Source organism: Halichoerus grypus, chromosome 2 (genome assembly GCF_964656455.1).
Source record: "Halichoerus grypus chromosome 2, mHalGry1.hap1.1, whole genome shotgun sequence".
In the NCBI taxonomy this organism is placed as follows: Eukaryota; Metazoa; Chordata; class Mammalia; order Carnivora; family Phocidae; genus Halichoerus; species Halichoerus grypus.
The window spans coordinates 192,248,255-192,267,310 of record NC_135713.1 but is presented as its reverse complement, the minus strand read 5'-3'; the positions used below and the strand labels follow the sequence as shown (position 1 = coordinate 192,267,310).

Below are 19,056 nucleotides of genomic sequence, written 5' to 3'. Positions count from 1 at the left end.
CTGGGAAATCCATTGGTAAGTTCACCTCAGGATATAGGATATCCATACTGGAATCTGAATAACCATCCTGCAACTGTTGTTGTAGGTGGTCTTTATTTGCAAATTGGTTTGGAGTTCCAACAACTTTGGCAAGCCTTTGATACTGAGCTAGATCTTTCTCCAGGTTTGGGGGTGAAACAATAAACTTGGTTGGCTTTGAACTGTGACTATCCAGAGGTGGGACAAGTATTTCAAATGATTGGTGATCTTCAGCCTGATCTAGACCTATAGTTTTAATCTTACTTTTGAGTCGAGGAGGCGGAGCTATGGTCGGATTCTGATTCCAACCTAGCCTTGGAACCACCTCTGGGAGCCTTTCAAGCTGGGTTAGCTTGTCATTCAGATCCTGATCTGCCTCTGGGGGCAGCTTGCCAACTGAATCCGTGTCCGGGAACGGAACCAAAGTCTCAGTCAACTCCTTAGGCAGGGCCAACATCTGGGCTGGAGCAGAGGACCCCTCTGCTGGCGGTGTAAGGGCCTGGGGCGATTCGGGCGGGAATTCAGAGGAGTGTGAAGACCAGGGCTCGGTGGGTCCCAGGAGGTCGGAGGTCAGCTGGGGAGGGTCCAGGGCCCACTCCGGAGGCTGAGCTGCTTGGACCAGCAGCCACAATGATTGCCACGTGCGGAGGAGCAGTGGTGCCCAGAGGCGCAGCCGGGACATGACACGCGGAGGCTCTGAGGCGCAGCGACCCATGCTAGTGGATCAGCACGCGCCCGAACGGGAGCCGAACCGTTATGGCAGCCCCGTGACGCGCGCACCGTTAATAACTGCCTGCCCCTCCCCCGCCTACGTCCCACCCTTTATTTACGACACCTTTGTTTACGCTACCTTTCTTTATTCGCTCGGCGAGGATGGGCACCGCGCCCCTCGGAGCGAGCCCTTTTTCCAGAATCACCGGGGCCCAAGCCTCCCTTCCCCCTACAAAGGGCACAACCACCTCCTGGGGCTCACAGCGAGGCAGGATGGCCCCGGACTCCAGCAGCTCTGGGGTGGAAGGGGGCAGGGTGCAGTTTCCCAAGGACGCCACAGGACCCGGCATCCCGGGAAATTAAAAAATGCTAGTCCAATTCTGGCGGTTTGAACTCGGCCTCTTCAAAGCTTAAATCCGAGAGCCATTCTTCCTCCCCTCGGCCATCCTGCTTCCAAGAAAAGTAGCTGACCTGCAGAATAAGCACCCGTCAGGGCAGTGGGGAAGGGAACACATTTTACAGTTAGTTATTCTAAAATGTTGCCATTTCCTCTAAATTCTCAATACGCATGTCTGAGTATTAAGTCGCCACTCTGTTAGGAGGCTACCTACCCCTGAATCAGTGATGGCTCCAAAATTTCTGTAGGAGGGGTTTTGGGGTGGAGGTTGAGGGGGCAGGTGAGCATTTCATTCTGGGAATGAGGGTCTGAAACCAAGAGAATAGCCCTTTATTTACACTGGCATGGGAAAACTTCCCCCATCCCACCTTGATTCAACACAGCCGTCAGTCTAGAAAAAGTAACACCACCACTTTTGAGAGGTCTGACCCTGTGTGTGCACATGGAGAAGGCACTTAGGATGTTCAAGTTAGCATGTTAAACAATTTTCTTGAAATACTGTAACTAGCACCCAGTTTACATCCTTCACAGCCCTTTTTACAATCTGTTTTATTTGAGTCCTTGTTTATGGCCTGGCACAAGCTCTAGCACGCAAACCGTAAGAGAGAAGGGTTTTATCTTATTCCCAGCGTGTAGCACATAGTAATGGTTTTTAAATGGAACGGATTCCAAGACTGGCCTTATTTAGGAATGGATCTGTTGTTACAATCAGGTTTCTGAAATCTTTAGCATCAATACGGAATCTCTTTCACATTTCACAGGAAGCTAGACTTCTTAAAGTGTAAACTTGGATAAGTCTGAAGTTTCCTTGACTGGCTTGATTTAAATTGAATTAAAATAATTATTTTGCACAAAAAAAAACTTCAAATACTTTTTCAGAAAGTAACCATCTTTCCTTTCTCCACTCTTCCCTTCAAAACAAACAAACTTTGCAGCTTTGGAGTGAGTTAAATAATCAGAAATCTAGCCCCAAATTAAGTTTTCAATGACATGAAACACATCCTTTTCTCCTTTTTTTTTTAAACATTCTATATGCAGTATATTAATATCTTCTTTTAGAAATTACTTTGGCAACTTAATCCCTAATTCAGGGCATTGATATAAGTGATTTACAGAAAAGTTCTTCAGCAAAATATTTCATACAAGATATGTATGAGATGCTGACATCTGGGTAATACACCTTATTTGAAAGGCATAATGGTTTTCAAGCACGGTAGCATAATCTCACTTAAGGCCAGAGTTACTCTGTTCCCAGATCCTTGAGATTCTGTTTGAGGGGAGCTCTAAAAGGCTGTGTCCTCTCCTATGGTCACAACAGTAGGAGTATTCTGATGCAATTTGCTCTCCAAATTTTAAATAAGGGGTCAGAGCCAAGGGCCAGGACTTCAGGAAAAGCCCCAGAAATTCTCTGCACTCAGAAGCAGTTTCAGAGTTTTCCATTTCCCAAAGGATGACAGAGCTACCTGTACGTGCCCAAGTCTTCCAAATCCTGCCGGTTGCTTTAAATTATGGCTACACTGGCTGTGGAATCCTCGAGCTCTAATCTCCACATACTTGAATTAAATCCTGTAGCTCCTCTTCGGTTCTGGCATCTGTAATCTCTTCACAGGGTCTATATTCCACAGCTATTTTACCACTTTCTGAAATAAAGTTAACAAGTAGCGTATCAAAATTTTTCTTGTTCTAAAACTTGCTGTATATAACTGGGATAGCACCTAGTAATTAGACATTCTTTTGATTTTTAAAAAATATTTTATTTATTTATCTGAGAGAGAGAGTGCACAAGCAGGCGGAACCGGAGAGGGTGAGGGAGAAGCAAGCAACCTGCTGAGCAGGGAGCCTGATGAGGGGCTCAATCCCACGACCCTGGGATCATGACCTGAGCCGAAGGCAGACCTTAACCAACTGAGCCACTCAGGTGCCCCATAGACATTCTTTTGATTTCTAAAAGCAGAAAATAAAAGCATTTTCTCAGAAGTTTTCTCATCTCACACTTCAGTTTTTATCATAACTAGTTTTTTTAAGATTTTATTTATTTATTTGAGAGAGAGAACACGAGCAGGGGGGAGGGGCAGAGGGAGAGGGAGAAGCAGACTCCCCACTGAGCAAGCAGTCCGACATAGGGCTTCATCCCAGGACCCTGGGATCATGACCTGAGCTGAAGGCAGACGCTTAACCGACTAAGCCACTCAGGCACCACTATCATAACTATCTGTGAAAAAATATATATGAAGTTATCAACCACGTGGTTAAAAAAACTTTATGATCTCAGAGATAGGAACTAAGGAATAATGACATAGGAAGTTAAAACTGTGGAAGCAAAAATGTTCAATCATAGTATGATTAAACAGTAAGACGTTAGGTAGGGGTCAATGTAAGTTCAAACCTGGAATAGAGACCACTGGACTATGGCTGATACTTCATATCAAAACAAGGCAAGTGTCTACTCCCTGAGAACCAAAATCCCACCAGATACAATGAACAATGCTTTGGAGGGGGGGTGGGCAGGGCATGCATTTGAACACTTTATTGGCAGAAACAGGCCCGTGTAACTTATAGACAATACAATTTACCTTAGGGCAAACTAGAGCTACAAGACTTTTTAGTCTAAGGAATCTTGAATGTGTATAAGGGATACCATAGCATATTATGGAGAGGTCAACAACTCAAACGCTTAGTTTGGTTCTTAAAGGTTGTCATTCAGAATTGACAGCTAATGGAGAGTCTACCTGATGACCAGGGAAGTCAGTCTTCACGGGAAGACTTGCCCAGGCTGGAAACCTGAGACCAATCCACGGTCAACTCTTACAAGCAAATAAGGTCTCTGAAACTTAGCTAGGATTTCTTAATCTTTAAGACTCAAGGCTCTGAAGCAGGGGAGCAACTGTTTGGGGACTCTCTACTAATTATAATATTTCCAGAAAAAAAGGCACCTGGGTAGCTCAGTCAGTTGAGTGTCCCACTCTTGATTTTGGCTCAGGTCAGGATCTCAGGATTGTGAGATCAAGCCCTGCATGGGGCACCAGGCTGCGTGTGGAGCCTACTTAAGATATTCTCTCTCTCTCTCTTTCTCTCCCTCTCTCTCCCTCTACTCCTCCCCTGTCTCCCTCTTTTATTTAAAATAATAAAATAAAATAAAATAAAATAAAATAAAATAAAATGAATAAAATAAATTTCCTTTGAGCCTGGATTGATTCTCTCTCTCCCTCTCCCTCTACGGCTCCCCTGCCTCCCTCTTTTATTTTATTTAAAATAAAAGAATATTTAAAAAAAATAAAATTTCCTTTGAGCACAGCCTATAACATTCATACTACTGTAGAACTCAATAGGGAATACAATCAACATTATTCAATAGGATGGCCACTTTCAAGGTTCACAAAAATGTAGCTGATCATTACATAAGAATCATGGTCACCCAATATGTCAGTGCCAGAAACAAAAACTGAAACTGAATTGATTCCAAAAGCATAATCTAATAAATTCTCCAACAGGAAAATAATAATGATAAGAAGTTAACATATTTTGTCTGCTTACCACGTTCCAGAGATAGTTCTAAGCTTTTTATATTCATCATCTCATTTATTCTTACTATATCTCCATGAGGTAAGCTGAATTATTAACCTTATTTTGCAGATAAAGAAATTGCAGCTTAGAGAGACTAAATACCTTCAAATTTGACTATAAAACCTAAAATTGCATCAGAAATCTAAGAGACAGAGTTAGGATTCAACAACAGATGTCCAAAGCTTACAATCACTATACTACTTTGTGTTATGGGCAATCAATCAAGAAACACTGGATCAAGCACTTTCTATGTGGAGGCAAGTCACTGTATATCTATACCCTGGGGACAATAATATTTACTGTCATTTTTCCTCACAAATGCTACAAAGAACAAATTTGAGACTGCTGCTTTGAAAGCATTTGGTGAATAAAAGAATGTGAAGTGTTTTCATCCAACTAACTTCTCAAAATGAGTTTATTTGCTCATGGAAACTGAAGTTGTTTAAGGACAATCAAAAGAAAAGAAAAGAAAAGAAAAGAAAAGAAAAGAAAAGAAAAGAAAAGAAAAGAAAAGAAAGAAGTAAAGGACAATCAAGAAAGTCTTACCTAAAACCACAATCAACAGTTTCTGGAATGCATCTGACATAGCCTTCTGAAAAGCAAGCTTCTGGGTTGTTTTCCTTTTCATCAGAACTGATAATGGCCCTAAATTCAACCAAAACAAATGGATTTAAAATACCTAGCTGAATGATAACTGATTTTTATGTTATATGTTTAAATATGAAAGTGCATCCATGATTCGTAGATCATTATCTTAGCAACTAAGAGCAGGCACAACACAAGCACTTGGTAGAATGGCTCTGCTGTAGGTATATCCTGGCCGGGCACATTTTTACTGCCCTGATCTACCCCAGAAGTTCCTGAAGTACCAGAAGGGAGATGCAAGCCAAGAAGGTGGCACAAATCTCACATCACTCACAGATTTCAAATGGACAAGTTGAAACTATAATCCTACAGACCCTACCTACTCTCCTGGGCATCAAGGGCTGGAATCACAGAGTGAGAAAGATTTGGTGGTAGCACACATGACCTGGTCTTTTCCTGAGCATCACCCGTGGGAACCTACTTCCCTCCATTTGCTAACAGCCCTGCCTCTGCCTTAAAACCCTAAGCCTAAGTGCTACGGACTCTGGGAAAAATCAGTACCAATTGGAATACCTTTTCTAGGAATCTATATTTGATTCTTTACACACCAGCCCTTTTATAGGAGGCAAAGGACTGAACATTTACACAAGAGTTTATTTAAATCTTTAGATGATGATTTTGCGGGGATCACTGAAGGCTACAAGAGATCTGTATTTAAAGGACTATTTTAGCACAAGGCAAATTCTTCTTCTTCTTTCTTCTTCTCTTCTTCTTCTTCTTCTTCTCCTTCTTTTCTTCTTCTTCTTTTCTTCTTCTTCTTCTTCTTCTTCTTTCTTCTTCTTCTTCTTCTTCTTCTTTCTTCTTTCTTTCTTCTTTCTTTTTTTTAGCACAAGGCAGATTCTTAACCAAAAATGGGAAAAACATTACTTCCCTCTTCCTAAACTTCTTGGCAGAAAGTCAGTTTTAGAATTGTAAAGCTAAGTTCTTTTAGGTATTGTGTATGATAAAAACCTGTATTGTACAGTAGAAAAGCTCTGCCCAGGGTTTTAGTAGCTTAGCAAGGGGAGGGCTTGATGATATATCTGAAAAGATGAGTTTCAGAAAGAAAGAGAGATTCTACCTCCACTCCACTCCAGCCCCACCCCCACCATAAACAGACCTTCTTCCAGCTTCTCCAAAGGCTCCTCGGCCATGCCAACTCCAGGACTCCTGCACTCATAGGATGGCAACACCACCTCTAAAGCACAGAAGAATTTCAGGCTCTGCTTCTGAAGTGGTACCGTAGCATCTTCATTTTCTCTTTCTTCGAGGTCAGAAAGATCCTGAAGCTGTTAGGATTTTAAATTAAAGGTCCTTCCTAGGATCTCAACATAGACTTCAAGATGTTTTATTATTAGAAATAAAAACTAAACTCCAGTAAACCCAGCGAACAGTTGAGGTCCTATAGCTTCAAAATCAAGTAAGACTTGCAAACGAATTATTAAATACAGACAACTAGTTTTTTTTACTCTATACCCTACAAATACTGGCGAAAATTATGGACATCACTACCCAAGTCATTGAAAGTATTATTAATTCTAGGTGGCAGGCCGATGCTCAGGTCCTTCCACTTAGAAGCCTCTCACATCTTCTCCCCACACCCAGTTCTCTCCTCTCTGAAGTCCAGGATTTCAATGTTGAAATGAGTCTGATTAGCCAAAGAAAATCTATGAAGTTTACCTTGATGATCCCTTTTGACCATCCACTGAAACCAAAGTAATAATTTGCCAATTCTTGGCACTGGGAGCTATTTAGGGCAAGGGCCTGATGTTGAACTGCTTTATGTTTGGTGCCAAGACGAACCGAAAGACATAAGAGAGAGACTGAAGAATATCACAACCTGCCACAGAGGCTTATTTTGGATACACCTGAGATTGATCAATACCTATTTCAGAGACTGGCTGTGAAGATTAAAAAGGAAACACCATTGTAAGCAATGAGCTCATAGTAAGCCCTGAATAAATGGTATTCATTATTTTTAAGCTACAGTACTTTTCTGCATCATTTCCAGGGCTCCTGATTGAATTGGAAGATTTCCCTGACCTCTGGTGGTGAGAGTGATGATGAAAGCCACTAAGGAAGCCCTCCAGGAGCAAATTATGTAGGTGAGCAAAGGAAAGAAATTGTTTTTGTTGTCCCATCCTGTAGCTCGTTTGAGAATATGACCTGAAGAGCCGACAAGATGGACCTGACGTGGAGGTAGGACCTTAACCTGCAGCACCCTCCTCCCCAAGTTACTAACCTGTTAGAACAAGGAATATACATACCTCTAAAAATTTTATAAGCAACTAAACAACTAGAGGTTCATTTGCATTAATAAGCTTCTTTGAGAATGCAAATACTTCCAGTCTAACTTACGCTCTATGGTGAATTTATTACATGTCCTGTCTTAAATGTCTATTTCAACTTTAAGCAGGGTGTGTATAGTAATATATTCATAAAGATTCAAATAATGCAAATGAAGTCACAGCACTATTAATTCTTTATTGATTTGTTCGTGCATCTTCCTCTATCACTAGTTTATAAGCTCCTTAAGTGCTTGAAGGAACCATCTCTTACTCTTTTCTCATTCCTAAAACCGAGCACATTCTGTTGTTGATTGAGTGAACGAATGAAAGAATGGGTGATAAGAAAATAAAATTACTTTCTCCAGCTGAAGCTGCATGCTGGAAAGAAGAAATGAAGATGAACTTTTAAATGTTGAGTGCTGCAGGGGAGGCTAATGGCGAGGCATAGTGGAGCTGTTCTGGATAAGAAGGAAGCTTCAGAAGGGCCCCGAGCCCCTCTGTCGGAGAAATAGTTCCTGCTGCCAACCATTTTCCTTCATGCTACTGAAAAAAACTCTCTCAAATGCCTTAGGCCTTTCCTTGATTTATTTTATTTAAGCCATTATTCTTTTTCCTGTATTTATAAAAGGCAAACAACAACAACAACAAACCCAACCAGGAACTATATGTAGTTGCCAAAGTAGAAAAGAACACATAAGTAAATTGGATAACAATTTTGGAAAGCAGGGGTAGTAACCCAAGGTCCTGTGTTAAATTAAAAAAAGAGATCGAATATGAATACGCTCTCCTGTCAACTATATATTGACTTGTAGAACATTTCCTTCATCACTCTCAGTGATGGGCTTTATGCTGTTAAATCTCAAAACCTAAATTTATGAAATGATCTTAATGTCCAATGAGAGACAAAAACCTCATTTCTTACAACTGATACAAAGTAATTGTTTCATAACCTATAATATCTGAGTGGCTATGTGAACTTTTCACAGGCTAGAAACAGGCAGACCATAGTTTGCAAACTAAAGAATGTCTGACAGGTCATCATTTCAATCACAGGGAGTGAAGCCCAGATTGAAGAGGGTGTTGAACAAGTAGGCAGTATACCTAGAGTCACATCTGATCAGAGTTCTCAGATTCAGTCAAGGTTAAATCAATAAGGAAAGGCAAATGATAAGAATAGGCAGCCACGTGAGGCGCCTGGGTGGCTCAGTTGGTTAAGCATCTGCCTTCGGCTCAGGTCATGATCCCAGGGTCCTGGGATGGAGCCCCACGTCGGGCTCTCTGCTCGGCGGGGAGTCTGCTTCTTCCTCTCCCTTTGCCTGCCACTCCGCCTACTTGTACACACTCTCTCTCTCTCTCTGTCAAATAAATAAATAAAATCTTAAAAAAAAAAAAAAAGAATAGGCAGCCACATCAGTATGAAGTAGCCAGATTAAGAAGCCAGTTAGAGAAGGCTGATAAAGACATACAATTACAAAGTGAAAGGTTTGGAAATCTAAGTCTCACTCACTTATTCAGAGGAAATGACATGGTCCTTGATAAAGAAATGGTGATTGAATTGAGGCACATACTAAAATATAATTCTGGGGCTCTGGGAAAGTAAAATGGACAGCATGGTTAGTATGGAATAAAGTTCCTGTAGTGCATTAAAGACTGTTTTAACCATTTTCTGGGAATTGAAGGGAGTCCTGAATAGGCAGTTTGAGACTGATGATGATGATAATGACGATGAAGCATCCTTTATAAATACAACAGATGAAAGAATCTGTCATTTTTTTTTTTAAGATTTTATTTATTTATTTGAGAGAGAGAGAGTGAGAGAGAGAGCACAAGAGCGAAGAGGAAGAGGAAGAAGCAGACTCCCCGCTGAGCAGGGAGCTGGACCGGGATCATGACCTGAGCTGAAGGCAGATACTCAACCGACTGAGCCACCCAGGCACCCCTAGAGTTTGTCATTTTAAATCCACATAATAGTAACTATAAGCAAGACTCTTCCTGTTAAGATTTCTTAAATTAAGGGGCAGGATAAAATGCCACGGGGTTTAATATTAGTAAGTTGGGGTTTGATCTCCAGCTTCCAGTTATTATCATGAACCGTAAGTAAGTCACTTAACTATCTTCAGCTCGAGTTTCTTCGTCTAAAAAGAAGAAAACAAACAAAAACCCAGGGAAACCGGAGGATCGATGTAGCAATGCATCTGAAAGCATTCTGTAAAGCAGAGTGCTGCACAAATGCTAGTCTATTATAACGGAATTCAGCACTCCGTCCCAGTGGAGTTAGGAATTTCCTATTTGGACCCACCTTCACTGGAGAATTCTGAAAAAGATGCTTCTCGTGGCATGCCACTTGAGCTCTGTGAGCATCCCTTGCTGAATAAAACTTGATGATGGCATAGAAACCAGGACGGGCCACTGCAGCGTTTGGGAAGACTCGGATCGAATACAGAAGGCCAAACTGGGAGAATACTGTGAACAGAGAATGCTGTGGGGTGGTCCCACGCCAAGTAAGTGCATGAAATTTCACGCCCAGAAACCAAAACTGCCCGTTCCCTTATATTCCCTAAACCCTTCTGCACATACAACCCCAAGCTCTTCTCATTTCATGAACAGGTCTCCCTCTGAAATCTTAAGATTCGAGAAGCATTAGAAGGCAACATGTGCTGGCTGTTGAGAGTTACCTCTCAGAAATCTGTCGGGGCTGATAGCCTGCTGAGGTCCCCTCTAGAACTAAGATTCCTCACCGCGGAGACTACGAGGCGCGTGAGGTGCTAAGGCCAGACTCCAGGGCTCCCAGTCACGGGGTGGGGGGGAGGACACACGGCGTTCTCCATCCCTCCCTCCCTCCTGACTGGGTTCACATGCAAAGCCTCGGCCGTGGGCCCAGAACTCAGCTCCCACACCAGCAAGGTTTTGTCGCTTTCGGTGGGAACTGCAAATGAGACCACCTCCGCCATCCTACCACCATTGCGCATGCGCGGCTAAGGTTCAAGCGGCAGTGCGCCTGCGCAAGGCGCGCCCGCGCTTTTTAAAAAAGGTCTCGTACGAGGGGCGGGGCCAGCCCAGCGGGGGTGGGGCGAGGGCTGTTCCCAGTCCTCTCCCTGGCCCCTCCCACTCTGGGCGGGTCTCTGACTACTTCCCCTCCAGCAGCCCCACCGCATCGAAGTCGTGTTTAGTGCTTCTATTCAAGTGTATTTTTAGGGTAGAGTCCAAAGGGTGAGCTTACAGGATCCTAGGGTACGGATATCTTTATAGCAGCCAGTTTCAAAATCCTTAAAAAGTGTTCCTTGATTTTCCTACGTAATTTTGGTGAATTGTTTAAGTGTGCTTGTTGGGATGAGAGGGTGTGGGAGTTTGGCAGGCAGGGTGAGAAGGAGATATAAATTTGGAAAAAATCAAAGAGTCCAAGTAGGGCACCAACACTGGAGTTCATGGTGCCCTTGCAAAAGGGCCATTCTAAGCACCCAGTCAGCTATTTTGAGGACTAACACACTAAGAGGGAAAATAGGTCCTAATGATCCTTATTTTAATCCTAGAAGCCTGAGCCAGAAGGGACCTTACAAAACATCTCCTGAGGTTTCTAAACAGTGGTCTTCAGACTGGTGCTGGTCTGTTAGGAAGTTTTCACCAGTCCTTGGAAAAACAAGAAAAGGATAATATAATCAGGGTTTAAAATTTTTTTTCATAAAACAAAATCTATTCCATTTTACTATGCTACAAATATGACCTTCATTTTTCTTTCTTTTTTAATTTCTTTTTTATTTTTTTACTTTTAAAATATTTTATTTGAGAAAGCAAGAGAGAGAGCACAAGCTGGGAGGAGGGGTAGAAGGAGAAGCAGACTCCCCACTGAGCAGGGAGCCTGATGGGGAACTCCATCCCAGGAGCCCCCAAGATCATGACCTGAGCCCAAGGCAGACACTTAACCAACTGAGCCACCCAGGCATTCCATGACGTTCATTTTTCATGTTAAAAATTGTTTTACAATAGTTGTTTTGATTAATACTCTTACTTGGATATTAAAATAAAAAGTTAGGAATCTTAACATGGGTTAACTTTTTTGACGTTTTAGTGGTCTGTGAAATCCAAAAGTCAAGGCTCAGAAGTAGGGACATCAGTGGCCCAAGTGGGACAGTTTAGTCAAACGGTACTGATGGTAGCTATGTGCAGGACATTTCTCCAACGGCCCCTTTTCTGTTTTGCATTGTCCTTATGCAGGTTTTTCTCCACATCAGCACCTTCAAATCCCAAACAGAGATGCCTTTTTTTTTTTAACATCTAGATTTTAGCCCATTCTCTGAAACCACCCAAATCATTGGCACCTGGCACCATCTATCAGCCCCAACACCACTTTCTCCACCTCAATATACAAGACCCTTAGCTCCACCCATTACCTACTTCTGAACTTTCTCTTTTACTTTGAAAATAGTTGGCTTTGGAGGAATAACTGGGATCCTGATGCTGTTTCAAACCAAAAATTGTAGATTTTATTACCCATTTCATTATCCATTGTATTCATTGTATGTATCCACTCATTGTACCCATTAATTGTGTATGTCTCTGGGTAGATTATGAACACCTCAGGAACAATAGTTATGGTTTATTTTCCTTCTTCTAGTACCTACCACACTCCTACTAGATTAGGTACTCAAATATATTTGGAATTAAAAATGAATAAATCAACACATTCTTTGCACAAGGAATGCTTTAATAATTCCCAAAATATAACAACTTCTTCATTGTGGTCCTCTTGGTTTGCAATGACAGTCAGGAACGAGAGGTCTGGGCCCAGATGGGTGCAAGGAGGAAGCCCGAGAAAACCATTTATTCCTGGGGCTCTGGTCAGTTTTATTTGTAAATGGGAAGGAAAGAAAATAACATGAAGTGGAGGCAAGAGGAAGAGGAAATGAAGAATTCCCGAGTGAGAAGAGGAGCTCTGAAATGACTCCACAGCAGCCCTTCCCCCGTCTCATCCCAGGAAACATCCTGTCATCCAGTAGGACAGGGGCCGGCCTGCACAGTGCAACCTCCACGCTACCCTGAGGAGAGAAAGATTGGTTCTTGCTTTACCGCTTAGTAAGCTCCTTCTCCACATACATGGCCCAACTCTTAGTGAGTCTCTTAGGCAGAGCAGTGCTCAGAACCTCCTTCATTCCTAGCTTTCTGGTCTGTGCCCCTGTGGCCCCTCTGATTCTTCCTTTAAATTTCCTTATCTCTGGTGTTTGTCCGCTTCCCCCATTCAGTATGCTTCCACATTTTCAAATCCTATCTCCCTCTGAAGTGGGAGAGCACCATTTTACGAGGCTGAGAGTTACTAAATAAATAAAAAGATAAATAAATAATCAATCGATCGATCTCAGGCACAACCATTGACTCTCCCTCCAGAAAGGGTCAGCCCTAATAGTCATCAGTGTCCCTTCTGCTTGGTATTTCTAGAGTAGGTAAGGCACTTGACTCCTCCATCCTCACAGACGCCTAGAGAGACAGCCTAGAGAGGACTAGAAAGGGTCTAGTCCTTGCCTAGTGTGCCTTTCTCTGTCACTACATCCTGTACATATCCAGTTTGAAGTTCAGAAGAGTGAAGTAACCATCCCAATGTCCACCACTGGTAAGCTGACAGCTTTGGGGTATCTGCTCAGCTGAGGAGCTATACGCCTTTTACAGAAAATGTTGCTGCCACGGACGCCTGGGTGGCTCATTCGGTTAAATGTCTGCCTTCGGCTCAGGTCATGATCCCAGGGTCCTGGGATCGAGTCCCACACCGAGCCCCGCATCGGACTCCCTGCTCGGCGGGGAGTCTTCTCTCTCCCTCTCCCCCCTGCTTGTGCGCTCGCTCTCTCACTCTCAAATAAATAAATAAAATCTTAAAAAAAAAAAAAAGAAAATGTTGCTGCCAATCAGGGAGAGGGGTCCCTGTGGCAACTGCGATGGTATAGCTTACTTGCTCCCAGGCCTCCCAGGCCTCCAGCTGATTGAACTCAGCAGGGACACTGGGTCCAAGCTGAACCAATCAGATTCTTTATCCCGGGCACTCGGACTGGGACTGAGCCTGGGCAGTCTCTGTGGCTGCTTAGGACATTAGCCCATCAACTTGGGGCAGCCTTAGTCTGTCTTGTGGAATGTGGAGCAGAGAATGCTGCTCTATGAAGGAAGTAGTGAAACAAATGCACCAGGAAGCAGAAACTTGCCAGGAGAAGCTCGCTGACAGTTTCCAGCTCTGCTTCCGCTCTCTTCCTGAGGTCCAGCCGCACCCGTGTAGGCTCAGTGAGACACCTTGTCCCCTCAAGATACACCTCCCTCACTTAACTCAAGTTGCTTTGTTACTGCATCTAAAAGAGTTTTCTTTTTTTAAATTTTTTTAAAGATTTATTTATTTTTGAGAGAGAGAAAGAACGAATGAGGAGAGGAGCAGAGGGAGAGGGAGAGAGAATCCCAAGCAGACTCCCCACTGAGCGGGTAGCCTGATGCAGGGCTCAATCCCACGACCCTGAGATCATGACCTGAGCCAAAATCAAGAGTCAGACACTTAACTCACTGAGCCACCCAGGCGCCCCCCCAAAAGAGTTTTAATACATCAGAGAAAGACCCAGATCCCAGGTCCTGTAAGTCAGAGTCCCAAGCCCCGCCACTTTTCCACATCTTTCTAGACTAAGAAAGGGTCTAGTCCTTGCCTAGTGTGCCTTTCTCTGTCACTACATCCTTCCTGGGGCTCTGCCCACTAACTTAGTCCCACAGTGTCCTCCTCACCAGTTCTTCATCCCCCCTGCTCCGGACACAATCTTTTTTGCACAGCTGATGGTTGAGAGAAGATTGGGGCTCAGTAGGTCTGAAAGGGAGAGAGAGAGAGTACCTGTAAGAACACAGAGGACAGTCCCAAAGACTGAGGCAGACATGGCTGTCCCTGCGCTGGCATGCGCCCCCCAGGGGCTGAGTACTTCCAGATTAAGCAAGGCCTCCCTTCCAGAGGGCCGTTTAGACATCCCTACAATGGTGGTCGGGGGTGTTGGGGGTGGGGGCAGGAGGGGCAGGACGACTGTTTATCACCATACTTGCTAACTAGGGTAGATGGTGGTTCAGCCCACGTTTGAGGATTTCTAGGGAAAGGAAATGTCAAAACAGGCAGCACAGAGACCAAGGTAAATCTTGCCTGATGAGGGGAGGCTCTTCAGGTGAAGAGTCCAGGGATATTAATCAGAGTATGAAGGAGGGGGAGAAGGTCCAAGTCATGGACCTATGGAGCCTCCTGGAGTGGCTTTGAGGTGGGGAATTTGCACTTGGCCTTTAATCAGATCATTAGCCAAAGTTAGTACTTGATGGTTAGAGCTGAGCCTTCAGGGCCACCAGCCTGGCATTCAGCACTGGTTCTATGAGCCTCAGTTTGCTCATCTGTAACATGGGCACCAAAATAATTTCCATTGCATGAAAAGCTGGGTGAAATGGACTCCTTGGGCTGTCTCTCTGGGGATATTCCCAGGCTTTGAGTGGGAAGAGAAGTCCTGGGAGTAGAGCCTCTCTCTCACCTCTCCCACCCTGGGGCCCTGGCCAGACCTTGACAGTCCTCATGGCAGATGTCCTCTGAGTGACTTCGGTAATCATTGCACCAGTAGTGGCTGTTGATCTGGAAGATTCCATAGTCAAAGCTGCCGTCTGCATTTTCATTTACCTTTGATATGTTGAATTTGCTTTCCACAAAAGCCAGACACAGCCCTTTGAACAGGGAGAAGAGGGTTTTCAGAGGGTGCCGAGCTGAGGGAGGAAGGGGATGGAGGAGAGAGGGAGATCAGGAAGCAGAAGAAAGGAACAAGGCCTAAGAGGCTGGATGGGGCAAGTGGGCTAGAAACACCCATGTGCTTCTCCCCTTACCCTTTGTCCAACCCACCCGCCCCTCAGTACAACCACTCATCACCTATCTGTCCATCCATGCTTCCTGCACTTAATGATCACCTACTGTGTGCCAGGAACTGTGCAAAGCCCAGTGCCGGACATTTAGCTGGGTCAAATGTAGATGCTGCCTTCAAGGGGCCTATAGTAGAAGAATGAAGATACATACCTTAAAAAGCCACAAAACAAGATAAAAGGAGAAAGATAGCACAAGACCGGTGTGCACAAATTCTGGGTGAAAGGGAGTTATCCCTACCACGGAGTAGGATGAAGACTTTGCACTGCCTGCTCCCTCTGCCTGGAATGCTCTTCCCCAGACATTTGGGTGACCAGTGCTACTCAATGTCACCTCCTCGACTTCCCCTTCTAGGACAACATTACCTATCACTGCCCTGGCTTTATTCTTCTGCATAACCTTTATCATATATAGTTGTGTGTTTGCTTCTTGCTTGCCTCTTCCCCTAGAATGTGAACACTGTGGAGGAAGGGGCTTTGTTGATGTCTCTATCCCCAGCATCGAAAATAGTTCCCGGTACATAATAAGTGCTCAGTTAATAATTGTGGACCGAATATGGAATGTTGGGAAGGGCTTCTTGGGGAGGGCTGCTTTTTGAACTTGGCTTTGAAAGATGAATGACAGAGAGAAAGATGGCCACCTAGGGCATGAGCAGAGGAGGAGGAGAAATGGGGGAGGGGGAGTGTGAGAAGCAGCACTCACAGTCAGCGAGGGAGTAGCCCTCAAACCCATCCAAGTCCTCCTTGTACAGCACCCTGGCCAAGTCACAGCGATCGATGAGGCTGGCCTGACTTATGGCAATGAGGCAGCTGACCAAGGACACGAGTAGTGTCCCCATCATCTTTGGAGGGGAGAAGGTGCTGTCGAGGGTCCGTGGTTCTGAGGCTCTCCCAGATGTGCCGCTGGTCTTCTCTGAGTGCCTGAGGAACCTGGAGAGAGCAGCCATATGTCCTCGCTCACACAGAGCTCCCCACCTGGCTATTTCTCTTTCCTCTCATTTATTATTGTATACTTGTTTATTACAGAAACCTTTAAATATTTACAAAATAAGAGAGAATAGTATCATGAATCTTCATGTACCCATTGCCCGGTGTCAACATCGAAAAACCAAGGCTGATCCCCTTCCATCTATAGATCTTCACCCCTTTTAGCTATTCTCACTCTTGTAATGGGCACCTAGCTGTGGGCAGTATTTGGGTACAGTGTGGGGGGAGAGGATGACAAAGGAGATTAATGAAAACTGCACTTCACTGGTGTTTGTGTGTGTGGATTTGAGCATGTGCTTGCAGGGGAAGGGCTAGGACACTGGACGGTGAACGTCCCCCAACCCCACGCCCCCAGATACACGACACATGACTTTTCCCAAAGGCATACCCTGCCTTGTGCAAGTCCTAGGAAGCTGTATATGGGTTCTACACTTTGATTTCCATTCAAAGGTGCATATCATAAAGCAAGTAAAAGTGACCTCGCTGTAGAAATAACCTTCACCTTCACACTCTCTCTGTGTAGGGGGAGGAGTGAGGAGCAAGGGCTCTGGATTCACATTGCCTACTTGCAAAGACAGGGCTGCTGTGTGACCTTGAACAATTTACTTGGGTCTCTCTGGGCCTCATTTGTAAAAGGAAGATACGCTAATACCTACTTAATAAGGCTGTCATGATGATTAAAGGAAATACGATCTTGGTTTTGCATTTCCCCCAAACAGGAAGCAGGACTTCTGGGGAAAAGGTTGATTCCTAGGCTGGAGTAGGAAAGGGCATGAGGTAAGTCCGGATTATCTTGTGCTGGAAAGTAAGGAAACACTCAAAATATGGATCAGAGCATGTCAAATGGACAAGAGAATCAGCTCCAAGGGGCACCCACTGGCCAAATCTGGAACATTATTTTTGGTAACAGCTTTATTGAGATAAAATTCACAATACACAATTCACTATGCCATACCATCACTTCACTTAAAGTGTACAATTCAATAGTCCTTTAGTGTGTTTGCGGAGCTTTACGACTATCACCATAGTCAATTTTAAAACATTTTCATCAACCCAAGAAGAAACCCCATACCTGTTAGCAGTCACTCCCTGTGCCACTTCCCTCCTGCCTCTGGCAACCTCAAATCTAGTTTCTATCTCTATAGATTTGCCTCTTCTGGACATGTCACATAAATAGAGTCATACACTGTGTGGCCTTTGTGTCTGGCTTCTTTCACTTAACAATGTTTTCAAGATTTATTCATGATGTAGCATGTATCAGGATCTCATTATGGCTGAATAATATTCCATTGTATGGATAGACCACAGTCTGTTTCTATACTTACCATTTTATAGGCATGTGGTTGTTTCTACTTTGGGGCTATTATGAATGACGGTGCTATGAACATTCACGTACAAGTTTTCATGTGGACAAATGTTTTCATTTCTTTGGGCATATACCGAGGAGTGGAATTGCTGAGTCATATAGTAACTTAAAGTTTAAACTTTGGAGGAACTGGGGAACCTGGGTGGCTCAGTCAGTTGAGCATCTGACTCTTGATTTTGGCTCAGGTCATGATCTCAGGGCCGTGGGATGGAGCCCAGGGCTGGGCTCCACGCTCAGCCGGGAGTCTGCTTGAGATCCTCTCTCCCTCCACCCCTCCACCCCTCCAATAAATAAATAAATAAATCTTAAACTTTGGAGGAACTGCCAGACATTTTGGCTGTGCCATCAGCAGTGTCTGCGTGTGAAGGTTCAATTTTTTTCACATTCTCACCAACACCTTCTGATCAAAAATCTTCTAATCTTAATCCCTAATTGGTGTGAAGTGGTATCATGTGGTGGTTTTGATTTGTATTTCCCTGGTGGCTAGTGATTTTGCAGGTGCTCATTGGCCATTTGTAGATCTTTGGGAAAATGTGTAGTATTCAGATCCTTTGCCCATTTTTTAGTTATTTGTCTTTTTATTATTGAGTTGTAAAAGTTCTCTACCAGATACATGATTTGCAAATATTTTCTCGCATTCTGTGGGCTGCCTTTCACTTTCTTGACGGTGTTCTTTGAAACAGAAGAATTACATTTTGATGAAGACTGATTTATCTATTTTTTCTTTTGTTGCTTGTGCTTTTGGTGTCATATCTGCAGAACTAATGCACAATGGTTTCTAAGGTAGTCTGGGACAATCTGACCATCAAAATAAAGATAGTGATAGATTATAATCTATTGAATGAGATAGGAATCCATGAGTCCTTAAGAGTAATAAATAGACACATAAGGGGGATGGGGGGACTCTTCCTGACAATAAAAGGGTGAGTGATAAATGTGGAGGTAGCCATGAAGTTGGAAAATCATCATTCTACTACCATCAAAGATTGGTTTGAGCAAGAATCATCAATGGATGCTAAATCTGAGGTGGTGGGAAGCTTGATGAAGAACTGGATCTACGCATGCTCTTAGAGTGTCTCCCCACAGATCCTATATTAGTTGCATGGGAAAAACAGCAACTATGCAGCAAAGAAACTGGACAGGTTTTGGAACCTGCAATCAAAATTAACACCACCAATGAAAGACAGAGAAAGATTATATGCCTCTAGAAG

The 19,056-nt window shown here is 43.8% G+C and overlaps 2 protein-coding genes across 3 annotated transcripts; both read right to left on the bottom strand.

Moving 5' to 3' along the window:
- Window positions 1-878: 878 nt before the first annotated feature.
- On the bottom strand, window positions 879-6,643 carry LOC144381025 (RAD52 motif-containing protein 1-like). Of its 2 annotated transcripts, XR_013445430.1 has the most exons (5): window positions 6,435-6,643; window positions 5,237-5,335; window positions 2,681-2,766; window positions 1,341-1,434; window positions 879-1,200 (listed from the first exon to the last, which is right to left on the bottom strand). XR_013445430.1 is itself a non-coding variant. In XM_078066472.1 (4 exons), exons 1-4 carry the CDS (start codon window positions 6,466-6,468, stop codon window positions 1,099-1,101), a joined length of 321 nt encoding a protein of 106 aa, XP_077922598.1. In that variant the 5' UTR covers window positions 6,469-6,643; the 3' UTR covers window positions 879-1,098. The 2 variants fall into 2 exon arrangements, 1 of the variants encoding a protein (XP_077922598.1); XM_078066472.1 differs by lacking the exon at window positions 1,341-1,434.
- A 5,640-nt stretch (window positions 6,644-12,283) lies between these two features.
- LOC118554302 (lysozyme-like protein 6) lies at window positions 12,284-17,214 on the bottom strand. Its single transcript, XM_078066471.1, has 5 exons — window positions 17,136-17,214; window positions 16,196-16,422; window positions 15,145-15,303; window positions 14,344-14,422; window positions 12,284-12,635 (listed from the first exon to the last, which is right to left on the bottom strand). The coding sequence occupies exons 1-5, from the start codon at window positions 17,183-17,185 to the stop codon at window positions 12,566-12,568; spliced, it is 585 nt and encodes a 194-aa protein (XP_077922597.1). The 5' UTR covers window positions 17,186-17,214; the 3' UTR covers window positions 12,284-12,565.
- Between the last annotated feature and the right edge of the window lie 1,842 nt (window positions 17,215-19,056).